General features: G+C 46.1%; 1 protein-coding gene across 7 annotated transcripts in view; it reads right to left on the reverse strand.

Moving 5' to 3' along the window:
- LOC120961640 (protein alan shepard) overlaps positions 1 to 24,305 on the reverse strand; it is a 195,496-nt gene that overhangs the window by 151,293 nt on the left and 19,898 nt on the right. The window contains exons 1-2 of one of the 7 annotated variants that reach the window (XM_040385540.2): positions 17,406 to 17,530; positions 15,705 to 15,956 (exon numbers count right to left, since the gene is read on the reverse strand). The exons of 4 other annotated variants lie outside the window; for them this stretch is intronic. In XM_040385540.2, the coding sequence (XP_040241474.2) occupies positions 15,705 to 15,749 (45 nt within the window). In that variant the 5' untranslated portion in view covers positions 15,750 to 15,956; positions 17,406 to 17,530. Of the gene's footprint in view, positions 1 to 15,704; positions 15,957 to 17,401; positions 17,531 to 24,305 lie in introns of those variants that run through there. 2 more of the 7 variants (XM_040385539.2, XM_040385541.2) reach the window with 2 other exon arrangements.

The raw sequence follows: 24,305 nt of genomic DNA on the forward strand, positions 1-24,305 counted from the left end.
AAATCCTTTTCCATTCCAGACATTACAAAATGTTGCCAATTTCGACCACTTTACACACGACACAACGACAACGGCCTCCAGTGACTTCTACCGAGCAATAATAGTTGCATAGTTGAGCAATCATCGACAGCAGTTCCTTGAGCAGTAGACGCGAATGTCACCATAGCACGATTATCGCCAATAAAATAAATCTAATTCCAGTAGATGGAAGCCATTCCCTCACCAGTTGCCTCAAAAAAACCGAGGGACATGCACTTTCTGCTTTCTGCCAAAAACTCACCTCATCCCCAGAGCGCCTCAGTTCGCCTTTGGTTACGATTGGAAGGGTCTCCAAATTTAACGTCCGAGTCGCATGTCTGAACTGTTTTGCACTCCAAAAAAAAAAAACATCCCAAACCAGACGAGCGCATGTGAGCAACCCCAGGAGCAGACGAACTTAAATCAAACTTATTTACGATGTTCCACGATCGGGACAGGATTTTTGTGCACTGTGACTTCTTGGCATCGACTCGACCCAACCGTGATTCGAAGGGATTCGCGTTGCTCAACGACCGCGCAAGTTGGAACGCACATTCCTGGAACAGGCTGTAGTGGAATGCAGCCACAGCACGCAATTATATCCCACTGCACAGCACCACAGAGTGCACATTTTCATCCCTGCAAGAAGTTAGCGCGGTATGGCCGCGTGCGCTCTTGTTGTGCATAATTTTGAGCGAGAATTTTTCATACAACCCCGGCGGCAGATCAGATACTTCAGATTTCAATCACACAGACGTGATGCAAAACTTGAGCAGCAGCTAGGGTTGGTGGTACGATTGTCAATGTACACTCATAAACATGCTACAGAATACATCATATTGCCAGCGGATTTCAATCGTCCTTTCGCATCGTTACTTGTTTGCGAACAGTTTCTAACCACCGTTGGTGAGAGTATTCCCAGTAAGATAGCTACTCCACAAGGATTCAAAGTCCCTTTTTGGTTCATTTCTGTGAACAGGCTGTACTGTAAGGCTCTTTGGGAGCATTATTGGATAGCCAGATATGATATAGACCGTACCATAGTTCAGCCAAACTCTACTACCCGAGCTCTAGCTGCTTTGAAATGCTATAAAAATCTAAATTTCTCTCCCATACTAGAACTAGCTACATTCCACCACGACCACTGAATTCAATATCCGGTCAGCGTGGCATAAATGGAAGCTAGAACATCAGCAGCCACAGCAAACACACAAAAAAGCACCTCCAACAGTGCCACTTACAAGTCGCTGAACTTGAGTGCTCCAATATATGACCAGCGAGCAGCACATGAAATGCAAAACGAAATCAAAGACTGGTGGAAAAAACACAACCCCATACACATACCACGTATCCACTAAAGAGAGTCATTTTGGAGACTCCTCGTAAGGACCGTCATCGTAGGACTTAGTCGCTGTTGCTGGGAACTATAGCGCGAATAGAGTTGAGGAAAGATTGTTGAAAGTTTTACGATTTACTCCGTTCAGTTCGGTACTGTGTTTTGGGTAGCAACTCATGCCTTTCTGCCAACCGTCCCAGCCCTGAGTTCAACCTTTCTCATTCACGTCTGTAGCCACTGTTTATTCTTACCCTAGTGTTCTTTATTCTTGCCGTCAGATTTTCGAAATTTATTCCTTCTTCAATATTTACGATAATTTATCAGCAAAATAATTCACTCAACCGAGAGCTCCTTCGTTGGACTCCCACCAACAAAAAACACACCGCTAGCAGCTACGTGATGTGTCGTTATGGTTTTTGTACCAGTTCAAAACACTCGACGACTGTTGTTCCTAGCACAGTTTTGCCTTTCCAAACGCTCGAGCGCAAACAACACACCGCCAGTGCTTTAATGCAGCAGGTAACGGGCAACCCGGGAAAAAGTACAACCATTTTCTTTCCCCCCATAGCATTAAAGGGCACATCGGCGGGAATAAAGAAATAACAGCACGGCAGCGTGTGGGTGCTCCACAAAAGCGACTGTAAAATATGGCCCCACCGTTTCCCAATATTAGTGCGCGCGAGCGAGGAAAATGGAGAGCTAAACCTCTCGGCGGCGCTATAACATTCCGTCGCCGTCGCCCGTTTTCGGACACATGTACAGCACACATTACGCTCGTAAACCTCCGTCCTTCTTCAAGGACTCTTGAAGCGCCGGTCGGTCGTTTTCCGTCTCGCATGCATACATCAGTGACCTCTGCTCTGCTCCATCGGGCCTTAACCGAACTTCAGCCAGCTCGTAACTCGCGAAAAACTTCCCCGTCAGCCGGGAGCGCCAGCGTAGTGGGCAAACAATAACAACATAACCGGCACACACACACACGCACGCACACGCACAAATCAAAGCACAACAACACATATTTACACGGAGGAAAAAAGGCTTCTCCAGTAGGAAAAGGCAAGCACGAGCCAAAAATACGACGAAAAGCACAAGCTAACTCCACCCCACCCTCCTGTACGCACTGGGTGGGTTTGTTTGTTTTTAATTTGATTTTTATTAGCGTCGATAAAAGGTCATCATAAAATATGCGCCACGATTACGCGTGCCGAGGGGGGGGGGGAGGGAGGACCCCGAGAGGTCTGTTTTCCTTCTGCAGTCCCGGCCAAACCGTACAGCGGTGGTGTGGAAAATCGCCGGATCTTAAAAGTTTAACTGTTCCCCCTGGTTGGTTCCCTTCTTAACAGCCTACCATCACCGCCCTAAAACGCGGCTTACTGGATTTGAGGCATTTATTTTGTTTTAAATTTCCCGCGGCACTAGATGCGGCCGCCTTTGGGGGAAAATTTACGTATTTCTGCCCTTACTGGTACCCTTATCGGGCAATCTTGTGCTCGTTGGGCCAAGAGATGACGTAGCGCTGTCACTTGGATGGAAGAGAAGAGCCACAACAAACAAATTAATTTTGATTTCAGTCCACAGCGAAGGATTTAGGATTCACAGATTGAAGCTAAACTATGGACGATACAATGCGTCTAATTGAAAGCTATCTTGTTTCATTGTAATCACGATGCGATCAACGTGTCTGCCCAAACACAGAACAGTGTCTGGAGGCTTCTATTTATATGCACAGCGAAGAAGTTCACTGCACAAGAAGAACAGAAGACGCATGCCTGCGACCTAGACTACTGCAACCATTCGCTAATGGTCGCCCCGCTCGAACACACGCGTCTGGACACAAAACGAACGAAAGAAAGACATTTGATCCGATTTCAGCGCACAGTGTCAATGCTCCCTCGGGAGGGGAGGGGCGACCTTGCGCCTAACCAGGGCACCTAACCTGTCATCATGCGCCTTTCACCACATCATGACGTGTGCATTGCAAGCGCGCGGCCACACGGACGTGGGTGGAATTGACGACGCGCTTGTCAACGCGACATCACCACGCGCACACATAAACTGGGCAAAAGAAATGCTAAAAAAGGGAACACAACTCCCTTGGCTGGTGTGTGTGTGACACATTTGCAACCACACGGTATGCTAAAGTTATTATTTTAATCGACCTCAAAGGTTGATGGCTTGTGCTTTAACTCTGTGCTGCTCTGTGCCGCGTTTCGGAAATGCGGTTATTCTCGGTGTGTATTTTGGGGAAATAGCTCCCACAAACACAAACACACCGAACCCGAAAGGTTAATTTGCAAACGGCTCGTGACGATGGTGTGAGCATTGGAAGAGGATCGTTTGAGACAGAGTTTGCTCCGGCGAGTATCTGAGGGAAACACCTCCCCACTGCGTTCAACATCTGTCGAAGTTACCAAAGGTGAAACCAAAATAAACATCTCGCCTCTCTTTTGGCTGTAGATGAAGTTTTGGAGAAATGTGTTTCGGGTTACAGAAAGTTTCTGCAACAACAACAACAACAAAAAACCTTGCACAATGCGGCACGCCCGAAAATATTACCCACAAAACACGACGAGACATTAGCATAACCTCTGCAAGCTGTCCAGGTGGCGCGCGCGCGCGCGCGCTCTCGGTAGTACTGGGCTCTAATGGACCGAGAGTTACAATCCCGAAGGAGTGTCGCAGCGGGCCAAAAATAAAAACATTCCAGTTTTCTTTTCCATTCTCGTTCCATTGGGGCTCCACGGAAGGTGTCAGGCAAAGTGTCACAATTTGACACCGAATTATGCAAATTTATTGGAACATCATTTGCGGAACAGAGGGAAGAACACGATACGGAGATGGTAGGGTATTGATTCAGAAGGCAACACAAGAGGCAACAACGCTACAAAACCAACGATGGTCAAAGACAAATTCTGAGAATGTTCTTATCGAAACGATCCACAAACGATCAATCAGTCTTCATCGTTCTTGGGTGTCTTGAAATCACTATTTGGCACACGTTTCGAGTCCATTAATCAAAGCTCGTCACTACTACTGGCAACGTGACTAGCGTAAAGGTGGTGGTCTGGGTACTGGAAAGTGAGCAAGTCTTTGCGGGCTTCGCTGTTGGTACGTTCAGAAATCACCAATAAGCTCAAATCGATGGAAAATATGATTGGTTTGTGGAATCCTGGTCAATATTGGACAGCTAGGCAGCATGTCTACGTACACGTACTAATGAAGGAATCTATGGGGTAGTATGTCTAGTAATTTGATTTCCTCTTTCTCTTGGTACATTGGAGATACATAATGAAAACCCCACAACATCCTAAAGCATCTATTTACCTTAAACGATTTATTCTCATCGCATGCCGCGACAACAGATCATGCATCTTGATGGGATGATGCCTCCATTTCAAAATAGATTAACAACCGAGGTCTTTAACATATAAAGCAAGTTGTTCTAAATGAAGTTATATGCTGAACTGGACATGATGCTGATTCCATCTTCATAAACATTCAACAACAGACTTTCAACAGTCTAAAAATTATAAATAATTCATTATCTAAAACTAGTTTAAAATACATAAATGTGCTGCTAAATTTTAAATTAATATTTAATATCTAGATAACCCAAAATTCCCATTGCAAAATGAAACTTTGTCAATATTGTCATAATTCCAACCTATTTCAAACATTGAAACCCCTTCTCAAGAGCACTCAAAGCGCTCCGCTTTGTCTGTCACCGCGTCACACGAGTGCTTCACAACTATGTATGGCTCCTGCTCCTGCCCATCCGTTAACGATCGATATTAAATCATATTTCAGCATTGTCACCAGCAGAGCTGAATCGGCATCGGCTTCACTTCCACACACATTGAAGCGTATCGATCGATCATTCAATTAAGCGCAAACATTTCCCACTACCAATGTCACAGGCTGCCACCGTGGCCACTTGAGTCGGGGAGTTCTGTGCCGCAGTGTGCCTTTGAGGAGTGGTGTAAATTAAAATTAATATCCCATTGTTGTAGCAGACGACAAAGTTGACAGGCAACCGTGTATGGTGGTTGTGCGATAAACTTGCTCCAGGAAGCGCAGGGGAGATGGTGTGTACCGACCGGGATAAGGGACAAAGCGCAAGAATTGATAGGGATAGTGAACAGTGTATCAGATTCCGAGCTCCCGAGCGTCAATCGTTCAAGCAAGTGTGAAATGATCTAATAATTCCTGAAGACTGCTATATTACTGGAAGCTGTACAGCATGTCCATTGCTCTATGTGTGAAGATGGCAATGCTTCCTTCATCTTTAGTGATACTATTTGAAGTATACCTTATCGAGGACAAATCTAGATATTAGGCATACAAGGCCTTGCCTTTTTAACAGCAACCTTCCCAGATGTCTTTCTCCATAAAGACCTTCAAAAACGGTTCTAAGAACCTTTTACAGCGTCCAAAATAATTCTATCGCCATTTGAAAACAAACAAACAAACTCACCATTCCCCTCCCATCCCATGGCATTGTTTCCAGCGTTCACATCTCTTGGGATTTGCCATTGCGTTTCCTTCTGCCTCTCTATCCATTTACAGTTTACACGATTCTCGTAAGCGCCACCAGAAGTGCCGCCCGTGTTTCAATTTACAGACGCACTAGCAGGGCCACCATGTACAAAAAATGGCATTGAAAATGAGGTCACCCGGGTGGTATTTCCCGACGAGCGGCTCGACAGCGCGGCACCCGCTTCATTTGCCAAATTTCCATAATCCCGAGCCCGAGAAAAGTTACACCCGACAAACGCAATGGAATGTGCCGTCGTTTGCAGCATTCGGGCAAAGCAAAAGCGAGAAAGTGGAAGAGAGTGAGAGACAATCTCTACCGAGCCGTCAACACATGTATCGAAGATTTTTTCGCCGGAAAAGCCGTCTCGTGTAAATGTAATCTTCATCCCATTCTGCCGAGTGCCACGCTTCCGATGATGCTGATTGTTCGTTTATTGCGTGGAACGACCGAAGCAATTTGAGCTGCTGCTGTAATTTTGTTCACAAATAATTCCTTGCTTATTAACTTTTAAATCAAATGGTGGAGGTCGGTTTTTGCGTTTGGGCAGGAGCAAGATCAAAGCAATGAACAGAATCGAACTAAGTAGCCGTGCGTGGGTCTTTAGGAATCGGTGATATATTTGCTTTGGCGCTAATTTGAGATTCTCTGGCAAGATGGTAAAGAAATGTTGCGATGAGATGAATCCTCATTTTACAAGTGTATGAGTCAACGTGCTGAGCAAGCCAGCCAATAAGAAGATTATTGAATATCGCATGTTAAAAAGACATTAATCTTTCTATCAAAAGTTTGACAAAATCTGTCCAACATTGAACAGTGAAGCTTCAATAATACTGCCAACAAAATCCCTTTCCCAACGCTTCGCTTTTTATTCCCCTTGAGAAGATTGCAGTGTACCATTACATCGCACAGAAGCCAATATTTCCAAAACTTCCCGCTGTAACCATAGAAGCTTTCTGCCTAACAGGCGGAATTAGTTCTCCTACAAAAAACATATCTCCACTGTACTACCAACTGTAGCAACAAAAAAGCCACCGCTTCATACACAAACCTTCCGCGAAGCGAACCCGGGCTAGTAACTTCCACAAGCAATACGTCATCCTTTCAAAAGCAACACATGACAACAACCTTTCGCCGTGTGTTCCGAAACCACCATTAACCGAACCGTTGACAGGAGGCCAGCCAAAGATCAAACGCCGTGCAGCAGCGGGGGCGCAGCAGAGAGAAGCGAACATAACCGACACCTGGCCGGATACTGGGTGAACCTTGCGCCTTCCCCACGGTGCATCAACTCCCTCCTACGATTGACCGGCAGGTACTACTACTATCGCTGACGTCGACGGGTTAAAAACCAAAAGCGCGTCACCATCTCCAAACCCCACAATTCCTCTCCCTCTCTTTCTCTCTCTCTCTATCTTTCCCTTTTCCTGTTTGGACTTTGTTCGATGCAAACAATCAATGAATGGTGGTGAGTGAAAAATGGCTCCGCAGCGAACGAGCAAAAAGAAAAAAACTCGGTTTCCAACGGCCGAGAAAAGTAACCAACAGACAGGCCACTACACCACCACCGCGTTAGGGAAAAAAAGGGAAGGATGGTCCTTTGTTTGCAGTGGACAGAGGGAAAAAATGTGTATAACCAAAGGCTCAACTTTCCACCACAACAATGGGTGTGGTAGGTGTGTGGGTGTGTGTGTCTGCTTTTGCCTCGTTACCTTGGCGTTGGCGTAGATAAAAGCGGATTTTGATTTTTCAAATCGCGAGATCGTCCGCGTGTCGTCCTTCTGCAGGTTGCGCTTTGAATTGCGGCAAAAAGGAAGGCTAGCGCACACTCACACAGACCTTTTATTGGCGGAGTCTACTGGTAGCTTACCCTATTGGTTGGTACGTTTTATGGCAAAAAAGAAGCGTTTTTTGGAGCCGGAAACACTGAAATCAATTGACCAGCAGCAAATTTAAGTGTTTGGTCAATGGAGCTGTACCTACAGCAAGAGGAATTTTAAGCTATATAAATGATACATACTGAAAGAGTATGGGATTGATTTCCTAATTGATTGATTGATTTCTACCACAACAACATAACATTCCAGGAAATCTAAAAATATATTACAATTTAATCATTCTTGAGCTCAACGCAATTATGTAGCAGCATTAAACGCAAAGCAATGCGTTGATATTATTTTCCAGTGAAATGTGCTAGCGTTCCAGAGGCTCCAAATTCCAGCTAAATTAATTTATAAAGCCACAAACCAACGGAAAATTCACGGGAATGAAAATGACTGCTTGTCCATATATAGCTAGCTTAATCAGTTCTTTTTTTTCCTTTTCTTTTTAACATAATTGTGTGAAATAGAGTGGAAGAAAAAGCCGCACCCGAGCCAAACAGCAGAACGAGGATATCTTTTGGAAAAATGAATTACGCTGCTCCTTCCACGCCTTCCACCATCCAAGGACATTCGTGGAGCACGGCAGATGCAAACAGTTGGCCGTATATAATGGGTCGCCGCGGTACGTTTTCTCCCTTCAAATCAAATGGGAGCACCGCGCCTCCCCACGTAAGCACACACACGCTTCGTTAGTAGCATGATGATCGTTTTGCAATCAGGTTGAAGCCTTTTGAATTGTGCACAAGCGAATCATCGAATCGATAAATTTAAATTCGCAAATAATATGCGGTTGCAATGAAATAAAAATAATAATGAAACTGGCGAGCAATCGATCGCAGTGGTACGTGCAAAACGGGGACCACGAAATTTGATTTGCCTTACAGAGAGAGAGAGAGAGAGAGAGAGAGAGAGAGACCGCGCAGTTCACAACGATTAAGCTGTTCCGCGGCACAGACAGCACAGACATTTACACAAAAAGATTATGGAGCAAACCAGATTTGGGAGCAAAAACAAAAGCAATTCCCCGCACAAGTCACTGTTCAAAGTGTGGCCACATTATTATTTACTAAAATACTCAAAGTGAGTTTTAATGTTTTTTGCACTATTATCAAAATGCAATCTCCATTAAGGTTGCTCGCTCCAGCCAGCAAAACTTGGGCACATGTTTTGCACTAGGACGATTGTTGTTGCACACGGTTTCGCGCGGGCGGGGCATGCTTTTTTCACATTTACATACGGCGCCTCTCTTCTTTTACCGTCCTATGCACAAACATTAACCCCTCTAGGCAGGGCAATGCTTTTTTAGGTAAGTATTTTTATCGATACCCCTCTCTCCCAGGAGGTGGGAAAATGCAATCGCGATAACCATATTACTGTCCGACACTGTGTCGGAGTTCAAAACAAGCTCTGTGTGAGCACGATTTGCATTTCAGCGCATTTGCATTAGAAAAACACAGACACGCTAATCCAGGACAGCAAAAAAAAGGAATCAGGAAGGTCTACCCTCCCTACCAATTATTCGTCGACGCCGGCTATGGAGGTCAGAAAAAACATTCTGTTGAATATCCATTTTAGAATATTGCCAACCATATGGTGCCTAAATGGCATGTGGTTTCAGGCTGTAGATGTGTGCTCCTTTTTAATATTTTTCCTCCAACAGTACACACAAAAATAAAATAGATCATTAAGCAGTGGCAACAGTTTTTTTTTTTCGTCCTCAACTACACAACTAATGCAGTAAAAATAACCATTTCCGAGTACGAAAATATTGTTTGATTAATGAACCATTTTCTTTCGATGCTTCCGGCGCGTTTCGACGGCACATAAACGACATCAACACACACACACACTTGTGTTCCCTTCATCACTTATGCACAGCGCGCAAAGGAAACGATTTCCAAACCTTAATCACCACTTCACGAAGGACGAAAAGCGTCCCATACTAGCCACAAATATCATCAGCGTCACTTGTACCTGGGCGGAACCTCTCCCGGACGGTGTCATCTCCTGCAAGGAAGCGCATTAAATCTGCCCCGGAAGCCACAAAAACCCGCTTGATGGAAAATTCAAACCACCCTTCACCCCATCATCGTTGGCTATCGAGGGCTATCGGGGAATAAAAAACCTTTACGAAGAAAACCAACCATCTCCATTTCCACCAACCCCGCTCTACCAAACGAGATTAATAATGAACAGTAATTTTGATTGGAAACATCAAAAATGCATCATCGACCGGGGCTGGCGGTGGCCGCCGCTGCGAGCGCTGAACACTTCGTCCAGAGTGGGATGGTACTAAACTTCCCTCGCCAATCACCCCAACACACTGGCACAACTCGCTGTGGAGAAGAGAGCCAATCAATAACCTCACTCTCGTTCACAGTAGCAGCAAAAGTGGCCAGGCAAAAAAGAGGAAAACTTTTAGTATCAAAAAGCGGCCAACGTTGGTCGATTAAAATGCACCAAAAATCAAACCATAAGCCCTCGGGTGTGTGCTAGAAATTTCCCTCGCACACCTCCACAATTTTCCAAGGGTGCACAGGCACACACATACACACTCTCGTCGGTTCTCGTTCCAGGACATGATAATCATGCCCCATGTGTGCTTTTCGGAAATGCGCGATCGAACACACCCGGTTTACATTCTGGACGGTGGCATCGAGAGTCGTCGGGCAAACAAGCTTCCAGCAAGACACACACACACACCTAATCAATGTCGCAGGACGTCGCTTGGCAAGGGCAACATTAGCATCATTTGTATTACTGTCGAACGACCTGACGACACCGGGAGCAGCACTACGAGAGCATCGTCCCGGAGAAGTCGCCTCCAAGAGCCTCGCAGGCATCCATGATGTATTATGCAATTTCTGCAGCCGCCTTCAATATGCACCCTATATTAGCCTTGGCAAAGAAAAGGGAAGAAAAAAGCTCGCTGGGCCGGGTTGTAAATATGCAGCCCAAGATAGGCGGCACCCCTTTTGGTTGAGGCTGCTGCATTGACAAATAAACCATCGCCTATCGCACCAGAGAGAGATTGCACTGCTGCAAAAGGGCACGGAACTGGTAATGTGCTCTTTGGAGCGTACCTACGACTCCGATGCGACTCCGGCAAAATGAGAACCACTAGTTCCGCCCGGAGTCGGAGTCATCCAGAGCCGTAGTCGTCCGGATAGGAGTCGTCGGGTGTTATCTGGAGTCCACCGTAGTGGTCTGGGGACGGAGTCGTACGGAGTCAGGGTCGGCCGAAGACTGCCAGTGCAATGTGTTTGTGGTCAGGCATTTGATTTTGTGGTGTTTTTTCCTCTTTCGCTTTACGCCTGCACTTCTTAAACAGGCTTTTATTTCTAAGAATAATGGTTTGAGTAGACTCCGGAAGACTCCAGGCGACACTGAGCTACTCTGAGCGACCCTGGGCGAATCTGGACAGCTCCAGACGATTCCGAACTACACCGGATATTGCTGGGCGGACCTACCCTCTGGAGGTGGTTCCGAAATTGTCGGAGTCAGATAGGAGTCAACTCCGTTTTTTTGCCAACTTTACCCATCACTATAAGAAACCAAAGCGCGAAATGAGAAGAGAAGGACACGACGCGCATGGCTAGAACACTGTGTGGGTAATACACACAAACAAAGCACACATACAGAGAGAGGGAAAAACAAAACGGTTCCAGCATAGATTATTCATCCGACACAAGTGTAGCGGCAGCGCACAACCGACCACGCTCCATACACCGTCAGTCGGGTCTCGGATTCAGGGACACAAACCTTGCACTTGGGGGAATTTGCAACGGCCACTGAGTCCTGGCGGCGGGATGATACGCGACGCCCCACATGCTCCATCCCTCTCTCGCTCTCTCTCACACACACACGTCGATGTGCAAATGTTTTATGTGCAGGTCTAATGAGAACCGAGAGCGTGGTGCTGCCGCACGTCGTCCGCATCGAACGGGAAAATTTATGTACACACGAATTTTGTTATAATTGTGTTTTGGGGGAATAGCTCGAAAAGAAAATTAAGTTTATGCAACTTTCCAACAAAACAAGGATCGGGGAAGGTTTGTGTTTGGGGGTGGAGGAACCGGGGGTGAAACAATTTGAATACACTAATTGGGGTGACTAGAGGAAAGTTTGCTCTAAACCGGGCACGGCAACAACGTCACCCTCATTGCTGTGCGGGGAACAGAACATATGTTTGACACAAGTTTTGCTTCCGCTGCAAAAGCGCAAGTGGAGCAGGGGCAGCGCCAATGTTGCAACCTTGTGCGATGCAATTAGAAATTTTCACCCGTTCGGCTTCCCAAAACGTGCTTCAGCGGGTCAGGAACGTGTCGTACACAGGGGGGCCACAGAACGCCAAACTTTGTGCGCTATGATACGACTCTTTTACACATAGCGAAATTAATTGATTATTTCTTTTTTCGCTCGCAATTTACAAAAAGATAATGTTTTGAAGCTATTTCAAGCAATGAAACCGATGACCTGAAGCTGTTGAACCCTGTTGAACCCGACATTCGTTCGACGAGGTACCAAACGCGCATCTTGCGGAGCTTTGCACATTCACTGAAGGAAGACCATCATAAATTTGCAATCAAATGCCACCATCATCAAGTTTTAAGCGAATTCTCAACGCGTCGTATGCGTTCCCACCGCATAGAGTACCTTTCCCTCCCGACAATGAACCCTTAAACGCACACACACACTCACAAATTCTTTGTCTTACAAAATGCACCGGACAACGACGACCTCCCTCAGCCGAGCGGGCGACAGACACCGTAAAAAGGAAGCAAATGGGCGAGAATGTGACGAAATTTAAGGACAATATATGTCCTCCCGCTTGCCACACCACACACTCCACGTTGGCACACTACTGATCCGGGTGGCTGTTAACCAAGAACCAAGAACGTGCAGCAAAGTCTGGAGAGAGGAGCTCGTTTTTGTCTTTGCCTTTGCGATGCACACGATGCGCCAGGCAGCACGCATATCACGACGAACTGAGCGAAGAAAGCTTTTTGAAAAAATGGTAGTAAAGTTTAACTTTCCTTCTTTTCTTGCTCCCAACTTTGCTTCAGGACATTCGGGTGACTAAACAAAGACACACCGCACAATGGTGGTAAATGAAAGTGGGAACCACCCGTTCATTACACACATAGCAGCAATCGTAAGGATGGCAGCAGGATGGGTTTTGTATAAGAGTTGTTTGAGAGCACACTAACACACATGTGTGTGGAAAGGTAGTGAAAGGAGTAAGGCTTGGGAGCGGCGGAACTGTGGTGTTGAAGCGTTAAGCACCGGAGCACTGGAATTGAATTAAGCATGATGATGATGAAGGTTAACAGTTCACCAGATTGCTTACTTTTGTTGTAAAGTTTTGTGTTTCCATATTGGACTATTCAGCACATTGTAGCATCGGCTCCTCCATTGTCCTTCCACACATACGGGGCCAAGTACGGGAAATGACACTTAAAACCAAATCACTCACTGAACTAGTGATGGATAAAGTTGGCGGAAATCCAGAGTAGATTCTGATTTGACTCCAAAAATTTCGGAAACGACTCCGGAAGGTAGGCCCGACCAACATTATCCGGAGACGTCCCGGAGTCTTCCGGAGTCGTTCAAAGTCGGCCGGAGTCGTAATCATTAGGAGTCATCCGGAGTCGGCCAGAGTCAACCGAAGTCGGCCGAAGTCATCCAGAGTCGGAGTCGGGACCTTCTGAAGTAGGCCGGAGACGGCCGGTGCAATGTTTTTGTAGTCAGGCATTTCATCTCCAATCTCGATTCCTGCTTACTCAAACCGCTATTCTTCGCTAATCGAAAGAGGAATAAAACACCACGAAATCAAATGCCTTATCACAAACACATTGTATCGGTAGTCTTCCTCCGACTCCAAGTGCGGCAGACTGCGGATGACTCTGGACGACTCCAGACGACTCTGAATGACTACGGACGACTACGGACGACTACGGACGACTACAGACGACTTCGGCCGACTCCTAAGTACTACGACTCTGGTTGTCTCTGGATAACTCCGGACGATTCTGGAAGACTCTGGACGACTCTGAACGACTCCGGACGCCTACGGACGACTACGGACGACTCAGGACGACTCCCTGTAGAACAGGAGGTTCCGATTTTGTAAGAGTCAGAATCAGACTGACAAGAGCCAGAGTCCAATCGCTTCAGAGAACACCACTACAATAAACACAGTTGATAGCCATCTGAGCTGATGCAAGCCAGTCCAGATATAGCCATGCCTTATCCATGTCGTATCCTTGGTCTACTAATCCGGAATATGAAGCACCGAGCTTTCTTTGCATTTCACATTGTATAGCTTCCCACTTCCCTCTTCTCAGAACTTCGCCACGGCGGTAATCGTAATAACAAACTCTCATCTCTTGTCAAACTTTCGCCTACCTTTAACCTTTTAACCATAATACTATAATGACCTGCCTGGGATCGTGCCTGCCCAAAGCCCCATTGCAATGTCTCTATCCTTCCCACTCCCACAGCAATGCGACAGTAAAGATTTAAATCAAATTTACGAATACCGTTCATAATAGCCAAAGTCCCCGCGGAACCTAAACCCACCCACACACACACACCCACACAAACAAAACTTTGCCCGATCGATTCGCCCTGCAAATTCAAATTTGATTTCGAATCAGATGAAAGTAAATAAGAAAAATAGCACGCGATCCGTAATGGGTGGAAAGCATTCTTGCGTGTAGGGGCGAGGAGGGGGGGGGTGGAATTCGCTACTGGAACTTGTTAAAAGTTTAGCCTTTTCCGCACCACCGTTCGGGAAATCCGCCTCCAACGCCGTCGCCCAATCTCTTCTCCGAAAATGTCAACCCCCAGCCACAGTTGTGTTACGCCGGTGTGGAGGTAAAAGAGAACCTTCTTTCCACTCTTTCTCTCCGGCCCGTTTTTGACTGCCGTTATGCGCGCAGCGAACAACATTGTTTCACACAAAGGTGGAAAAAAAAGAAATTTTCCTCCAGGCAATCCAGGGCAGCCATCAAAGCCGCTCGTCGCCCCGTTGCACCTTCGTAAATTGTTGTACATTTTTCGCTCCCGCGCTTCGATCACGCGAAATACAACTTTACTCTTTGTGCAGGCAATCTTTTGCAACGTACCCGGTTTGGGTGTGGGGCAGGCTGGCCCGGGAAGGTACTTCGAATTCGGATTGGGATATACATTTCGACAAAATTTCCTAACGCTTGACTTTGCCCTCCGTTTCGGGCTCCGATCACGACGACGACGACGACGACCGATGCCAGCAAAACAGGAACAGAAATCGTTTGCGGAAGTTGTTGCCGTTACTTTCACCAGTAGCAGCACCACCGATGTTAAGGGAAATTCTGTTGCAAATACCATTGTAGTTTTCGTGCGGGGACTGTTGTGCGAAGTGAGATGGAAGGGCGAGAGAGAGTATTGTTTTCTTTCTACTTGTTTTTTTTTCATACTACCATAGCTCCAAAAAACACCCCCAAAACAAGCACGAGATCACACTCCCTCCTAGCTAGGGCAACGCCACCGAAGCAGCGATTGAACCGGGGCGAAAACGGAACTTCCTCAAGTTCAACGTTCCGTTCCTGGGTAGCGCCGTTTGCGGATGACGCGAACCGAAAATCGAATCGAAATTATTATCAACGGCGCGAAGTGCAACGAAGCGTGTGAGCAAAGAGGAGAGCAAAGCATAAAAAAGAAGGAAAAACAACACCATAAAAGTGGCCAGCTTAACCACTGACACGTAGTACCACCACAGCACAGAGCATTGGAAAAAAGATGGAATTAATGGCGCAACTTACAGTGACTGTGTGCAATCAGAACGCGGAGCACCCAAAAATGGGATCGCAGTTTCGGAAAAATGTTAACCTTCGGGAACCATTTTTACGGACGCATGGAGTGCGATGAGATTAAGCAAAGTGCCACTTACCATCATCTTGTAGTTGATGCCTTTTGCTTCCAGCAGTACTACCATCACACGGTGGAACGCTCGCAAATGTGGAACGTAGGTTGTTTGTTCGCTGAAAAAGCTGCTTTAATGCTGAGGAAACACACAGCGTAAGTTGTCTTTTCAATTTTGCTTCTGCACTTTCGCGATGCCACCGACTCTGGTTGCGCAATGGTTGAACGTTATTTTGAATTTTGACTAGAACAATCTTTCACAATGGAACACTTTGCGTCACTAGTATGAAACATGTGGAGGTTAAAAATATTAAAATTTATTAAAGCAAATATTTAACCTTCCCTTTTCGTAATAGTAATGTTCTCACAAAAACTCCAAAAGATAGTAAAATTAACTCCAACACACCCACTGACCCTTGCAGCAAGCACACAGATTTCATTTCATCTGCGGCCTCGAATTAAATATTCAAATGAAATCTTATCGTTCAAATCAATCTTAAATTAAAAGGTCTGCCCCCCTCCCTGTGGTCCGTGTGTCTGGGTGTCCCCAACTCTCCCGAGGGCTCCCGCATACGCAACCCTGAAAAGTTCGTCGTGTTGAAAATAGCATGGTTCCCTTTCGTCTACAGACAAACCACCTACACACACACAAACAGACACATAATACCGCATATCGATGGAGACACACACACACACACACACACACACACACACGCCTCTATTGCATTAAAATGCATCTCACCCGAAAGTGCAACCTCATGCAACCTCTTTCCGGGCCTGGGCCAGACGGGAATAATGCACCAGCAGCGCGTTCTGTACCGACAGGGTAAAAATAACACAGCGAACAAAACAAAAAAAAATCGATACAAAACACACGACACAACGAGGGGCGCACAGAAGCGGGGGGTGTACAGGCTCGGAAAAGTGTTCGGAAAACATACAGCTCGACGAGTTGCTGCTGTGCTTGCGGTGCTTTCTAAGTAATAATATTGTTTATTATTTCAAGAATCACAAAACCCACAACGTTTTGGGAAAATAGTAATAATACGCCGGTTAGGAAGGTGCAAAACCGCATCGTTGCTCTTAAACCCACACACACACCCTCAGTCGTCTCCTATGCACACACAAACACACACCCATGCTCATACACTGTTAGAAGCACGATAGATGGCTGCTGCGCCCGTGCCACATACCACACTCACACACCATTCACTCACGTGCACGTGGCTCAGTTTGCAGTATTCTGTTTTTTTTTCTCTTTCTCGAACTTTCGTTCCAATACACACAAACCGTAGCTCCAGACAAATTGAAATTGTTGTACAACGGTTCGCGGAGAAGAATTCTTAGTTTTACACTTAGTTTTTCGAAAATGTATCCACCAATAACGATAAGACAGCATTCACTTGTAACGCCCAATTAACTACAGCGATCATGCCAGCCGATAGTTGCTCTTTCTGTGTGCGTGTATTTTATGGGCGGAAATGCCGGTATCGATTGACAACAGTGTGAGCTGCAGTAACCCCACAACGCCCTCCAACGTTCCAGAACCCAGAAACCCGAAATGTCACAGCATCCGCGTCACATAGGCTAAGTGTCTGTGTACCTTCCCCACAAACGCAAGCTACTGTGAGAAGCAATAGTGAGCAAATGTGCATGTAAATTGTGATGCAAACACAACCGCACAACGTTTACGGATGATGGTGAGGGGGTAACTGCTGCACATACATACACATACACACGGGCAGACACACAAACACACACACACGATGCACAAGGGAGGGCGGAAGGCGTTTGAAAATAACAACGACGCACACACTACACCACCGGCAACCGAATCGGGACACTTTCTGACGGCCGGTAGATTTTTCGGCCAATTTTCACGCAAAACTGCCGTGTGTTAGATAGTGTATGTGTGTGTGTGTGTGTTTGTGTGAGAGAAAGAGAGAAAGTGATTGGGAGAGAAAGAGAGATTGGGGAAAACTCAGAGAGCCGGCAAGACGGTGAGTAGCTGCTGGACAGGTTTTTCCCAGTTTATTGATTATTTTTCCAACACACCACTACGAAGGCATTATTTTTTATGGCGAGAGAACCTGGAAGCCATCCAAGGGTGTACAATCGGTTTCACTCCGGATGCGAAACACATTTCCCAGCTTTCCACCAGAAAACATGGATCGATTCGGTTTGGTGTGTTGGTGGCAGCTGTGACGGTGGTAACCACCAATACATGCGTATCACAGCGAAGAGTTGCTTGCAGAAATTGTAATCGCAACACATCGCGTAAGCTCACAATTTCCATCGAACACACACAAGTGTGGTCGTTTGCTTTTTTTTTGTTGGCCCTATCGTCGACATTGGAACGCTGATTCCAACAAACTTCCAAGCCAAATGAGGAAAAATCGTGCACCAGTGTGCGTGTGCGTTCAAATGGAATTAATTCCACTTTCCGCGTGAGAGTAGGGGTGAAATCGTGAAACCGTGAGAGAGAGAGAGGATTGTTGATACGAGAGAGAGAAGAAATTGCGTGCACGTTGCACATATGCAAGAACATGACCGTTTTACAGAGAGTGAGATACATATCAAAAGGTAAAGAGAATGAGAGATAGACACCAACAAGAATGGTGAGACACAAACAGGGGGGGGTAAGTAGGAGGAAAACTATGCACACGAGCAAGTGCGCTTCCGTGGTACTCGCACACCCACAACACGCGACACGCTGAGTGGCGTCTGCTGAGGTACCGATTGGGAGAACGCATCTGACAGTTTGCTTCAACCCGTGCTGCTGCTCACCACCAGCTGTCACAGACGATGAGAACCTCCAATGACGTTTACCACAAACATAGGCACACACACACAAACACACACACAACTACAGGTGTATTAGCTGCTCTCACGTGGATGGCACCAGTATTGATGATTGATGTTTGGGAACAAAATTAAAATAAATGTAGCAGTCATGAATGAACCTACCAAACTCCCTAAAAGTATCATTAATGTATGGTTACCTCTCTTCTTCTTGGCTGCCCACACCTTGAGCTTTCCAATGGCGCCACCGTACTACCAAATACCGGAAGTCGTGAAAAGGATTTGGTGTACGGGGGGGGTCTTATCTTGTACCGCGGACTAGCGTTCCACCAGGGGCACGGCGGCGACGCTAAACACTAACGACCCGCGGGCAGGCAACACTAACACACGAGCGCGTGCTGACTATTTGGCTATGAGTAGATTGCAAGGCTTGACCGTGCTTAAGATAAAAAAGTAAATAAAAAAGTAAGATAAACCACAACTCTGTACTGATGGCGGCCGGCACCACACCCACATGTAAGGTCGCGCCGGCACGGCGTTGAAAATGGTACCACCGACACCGATAACAACATAATAGTGGGTGGAAATATACTTAAGCTGCACTCCCCCCCATACATACACCAACTCTCACGCTTGATGATAACATACCAACGTCTTGTGTCGACACACAGCAATCACACACACGCCCGTTCACGCGAGCAATCCATGATGCATGGCTTGTCTTTGCGCTTAAAACAAGGGTTTCCTTCTTTATACCGGCGGCGGCGGCACACCCACACACAACCATCCACTTGCTAGAGATGTCAATCGGAATATAGAGGATAGTTCGTAGTTTCTTCTGTTTGTCCATTAAACTAATGGTACACTTTACAAGACTCCATCAGGAAGAGTATATTCATATGCTCTTTAACCTATACGTAAAAGCAAACTGAAACATCATAATATAATTTTCAACACATGAAAACGTTCGACGCCGACAAGATTCCAACCCAAGACGGGTTGTGTGCAAGCCCAAGTCTTTACCACAGTACCATACGTCCGATCCTCGCTTAGTCAGTTTAAATGTGTAAAGGATCATGGGTTGAGGAGATGAAACCCGTTTTAAGCACAATACAATAATATTGAGAAATTGTAACAAGACGCACAACAACACTTATCCCTTTAAAGTAGCAAATATAAAACAAAGATGCACAAAGAAGGCTGAAGAACAAAAAGCAACTTCTTGCTAATATAAAACCAACGCAAACCGCAACCGTGGCACAGTGAAGCCAGCAGTGGGGCAGATGAAAATTGTTCCCAAAACCACTTCAACGCCCATTACCGGGCGCACTTGCGGAAGATAAAAGTTTCGCAGCGTGAGCATGCTTCACTCGAGTTTCGTTTTATCTGCGCGTGAAAATTGTGTGGCCCTGCGCTATTTTTTTTTTAAATTGTATTTTTGTAAAGTTTCACATCGAAGAGAAGCTAGAACACCCAGCGTCACCGCTATGATAGTGTTTAATTTTCCAACTTTTCTTCTTCACAACTTTGCCCGTGCCACAGTTTTGGTAAGACGGAGCAGGTCGACAAGATGGGATTGCATTTGAACGAGTGTGACAATTAGTTTGTAGTAGAATTTTCTCGTCCATTTTTCGCGAGGATGTGGAGTAGAAAAGAGTCCCAAAAAACGCCATTTATTACACGTTAGGGTAAACTTTCTACATCGCCATCGCTTGCTAACTAGAAATTGCTATCAAAATGCTTTCAAAGCATTGGAAAATCTACCATTTTGGATATTCCTCCTGTAGCTTTGCCTAATGTCTCTCGACTGAGCTTTAACGCCCCGGAAGCGATTCTCGTGCGAAACGGAACGTCGCCGCGCGGTTTGCTGCTGCTGCTCTCCGAAACGGTACAGAATGCAATCTAATTTTGCCCTTTTCCGGTTTCCTTGTGGGGGCAAACACAACCCAACCCGCGGTACATAGGACCGCCCGAGCGCGTCACAAGCCCTCCCACGCGATGTACAGGGAGATGAGACGAAACCACAAAACACCAACTCGAAACCTTCGACTTCCAATGCCTGAGGCCAGGAGCGGTGACTGCACACATGTGGGAAGGTGGGGTCCCGCCTGTGAGTGAGTGTGACATTACACATTGATTCGATTAAAAGTGAGAAGTTATGTGGCTGGCTGGCAGTGACAACGGGCGACAACACACATTGCACCAGCCATTGCGCTCAAAACCCGTTCGAGTGTTCGAGTTCGTGCTTGGATGTGGATTTCCTTTTGCTTCCCCGAGGGATAAAACGCTTTCCCACCGACATGGATTGACACTGTAAAATGGGCACGGTGGTTGCTGGAAAGTAGGGGGGGTTTTGGAGTTGTGCGCCCCTACATCGAGGTACAGGACTCTCTCATCAGCTGAATTGAATTGGTTTCCAGCTTCCTGTCGGCTCTACCGCGGGAGTGTGCTACACCTAACAAGAGGTTAGAGGTTCGTTTCCTGCCACTTGAAAGTGCGATTGAATTAAAAACCACCCAACCACCTTTAACAGCTCCAGTACCACTGAAGAGCAGTAATATGGAATGAAAAGGTAGTTTACTGTTTACTTCTTTTTGCCAGCAAACCAGTACCATATCCTTCTGGCACTGTCCGCCTACTTGTTTTCTCCGCTCCAAGCTAATTTCCTGGCCAGTCGAATTGGGGTGGTAAACAAACCCCAATCCTCCCAATCACGACTCTAGGTGTGTTGTTGATAGTTCCGGTGCTAACCATTTCCTTGTGCGCTTGGCTTTTGTTGTAAAATGCCAAGAGCGTAAGGAAAAGTCCTCTAACTACTTCTACTACAGCCTGCATTACCATCACACACTGAGTTCCAGCTGGACAGGAAAACGAACTGTCCATTTGTGTAATTGATGATAAAGATAAAATCAAATCATTTCAAGTACTCCACCTACCTGGCACGAGCTGTATTCTCCGCATTGTTGTACACGTGCTCAAAACGGGCCACTCTTCACCGGTAGTACAAGACAATCAAGCGACTATATAAATGGAGAGCTCGCTTCAACAAGATGAACTCAAATCAAATTCAGACTACATACACGATGGAGCTGCATGCCATTTTGCAGAATGGAAACAATACAAAACAACGGGAAAACATTGAAATAATAAAAAAAAAACCACACACACTCTCAAAGTCGTATCGTCGTCCTGCCCCATTGCTGACGACGATACGGTGGACGATCGAACGGAGATGGAGAGCGCAATGCAAACACTCAACTACTCACTGCATACACCCATGTGCTGTCAAGAAATTGATGTCGACATAATTCCCATAATGACGTAATCAGTCGTGTCGTGTACGGGGAGGAAAAAAGGCGTACGCTGTTCAGAGAAGGATCTTGCCAGGATCCTTCATCCTTGCCGTGTGTTTAGGTCTTGAGCGGAGCTTTCTTTAACTCGGTGGCAGTGTGTTACACCGAATCACATTCATCTTGTTTTCTTCCTACCTCTCCATGTGTGTGGTGTGTTGCACACACACACACACAGAGCAATCAGAACAAGATGTTTATCGATTCCATTTGGGGCACCATAAATTCTAGTCCGTCCGAAACGGTGTGGAATTGAAGAAGTTCCAAAAATCTAAGCATTCCTGCAGGACTGTTCAACGTGTCCGAAGACCAGTAGGGAGTTTAGGGGATTTCATAAATTATTCTTGTGCCCTATGCAAGGAACGGTAAGTAGAAAAGGTAAGGTAAAATTTGTCAAATAATACCCCTTCAGTTTGTTGAAATGGTTGGAAGGTTACAGTGAATTTGGCAACTTTCACTGTGGATTATGGGGCAAAATAAAGAGTTTTCGAGACCACACTGCTCCCTCCGCCGTACGCAAACAGCTGCAAAACCATCGATTCCAAGGTTGGAATGAATTACCCGACATCTTCGCTTGGCGTCTCGTTCGAACAACTGACCGGCAACGTCTGAAAAACGTAGGAACCAAGCCATTCCAGCGACCACACGCACCAGACAACCTCTATTAGAAAGAAGGAACTAGCGAAGGAGTTCAACCCTATGTATGTGTCACAGTTTTTTTCTTGTTCCTAAATTCGTTGCTCGTTTGCAATGCAAAGCAAACAATACGCGCCCGACACCGTACACCGCCTCCATTCCCTTCGGCACACACTTATCGCGGGCGCTTCATGGCGTGAATGGTCTTGTGCAAGCGTCTTGGTTTCCCTTCTATCGTGCTCGCGATTAATTTGCCAACACGAACCATTTCGCACTACGTACAGCATACGATTATGTGTGCGTGTGTGTGTGTCTGTTGGTGTTTGTACCACAAACCAAGCAGCAGCAAAAAAAAATAATAGAACGCCCGATCTGCGAGACCATATTCTATTATAAGAAGATCGCAGCTTGTACGTGTGCGTTCGATAGCGTCGGTAAGAAAAATAGAGCAGTCGAGCAGCCCCCCCCCCAACCACCCCAACAAATACACCGCCAGATGTGACGGTGTTGGTGTGGGGAATAAAAATGGAAGTGCAAATAAAACGTGCACCGCCACCGCGGCCGCCGCCGCCGCCTCCATCGCAGCAGTGAACGCGAAACTCACCACCCCTTTTGCAACAACAAAAATTAACCCCCTCGTCGCAACAACAAGCCAAAAGTAACCAACCAACACTACAGAAACACAGCCCCTTTCGGTCGTAGCCCCGTACGCCGTCTTTGGATGGGTTTGTTTATTTACGCATACATTAGAGTTGTCATAGTGAGGAGGAACGAGCGTATTATTCGTTTGCACTTGTCGCTGCTCTGCCTGCCGCCAAAGAAGCCGGCGGCGGATGAGGTTAAAGTATATGAAAACGATGTTCGCCGGTGTCTTGTTGAGGCGCGGCCTGGCGCTTGCCGTCCAAAAATTTCTAGCTTCCCTCGCTAACCTCCAATCTAAATCACCTTTTTCCAGCTGTTGTGGAGAGCAGGCAAGAAAGTTTATCAAAATACACCAAGCGTGTGTGCTGGACGCGCGCGCGCGCGCACACACACACATTTACAAATGTGGTGGAATTTTGGGGCAGCAATCAGAACATGTGGGCGAATCGGAAGCCCCTACGGGAGTTGTTAAGGGATAAGGGTACGGCGCGTGTGAGTGTGTGTGTGTATACTTTAAGCAGGACGCGTGGCGGAAATACCAGAAATACGGTGTTTTGATTCACTTACCGTATGGAAACGGGAAACGAAACAAATGTGGAAGTTTTGCTGCTTTCGCAGCGATGTGTGATGATAAGTCGTAGCAGCAATACCACGCAAGCGTAAAGGTGCAATTGGGGGGGATTTGTTGATTTTAGCATACGGCACAGAAAAGGCCGAGTGTGTGTGTGTGTGTGTGGGGCATATCGCCGGTAAGGTTAAAGCACAATTTTGCAACACAAATATGCTGTAACATAGCATCATGCTAATCTTTGAAAAATACAATTGAGATTATTAAGAACATAAATATAACGAGCAGCATTTGTGATATAAATAGACTAATTAACGATACATTCACGAGTGGCTAGCGTGGTGTAATGAAAACGTCGTGATCTTGCACATCACTTGTCCTGCGATCGAATCTATTCTGGATCACTAATAATTATTGATAAACACTGTCCTTTTTCAATAGCTGTCTGGTGCATCAAATAGTAAACGTGTATCAAACCAAGGTCAAACTGATTGAAACATTAGGTTACAAGAAAAACAATGAAGAAAAACTAGATTTTCATGCTGCCGCTAATTATCAAATTCTTCCATGCAACAACAATTCATAACAAACCAACGATGATAGCAATTTATGTGCCCAATTCGGAAGACAG

This window comes from Anopheles coluzzii, chromosome 2, assembly GCF_943734685.1.
Source record: "Anopheles coluzzii chromosome 2, AcolN3, whole genome shotgun sequence".
Taxonomy (NCBI): domain Eukaryota; kingdom Metazoa; phylum Arthropoda; class Insecta; order Diptera; family Culicidae; genus Anopheles; species Anopheles coluzzii.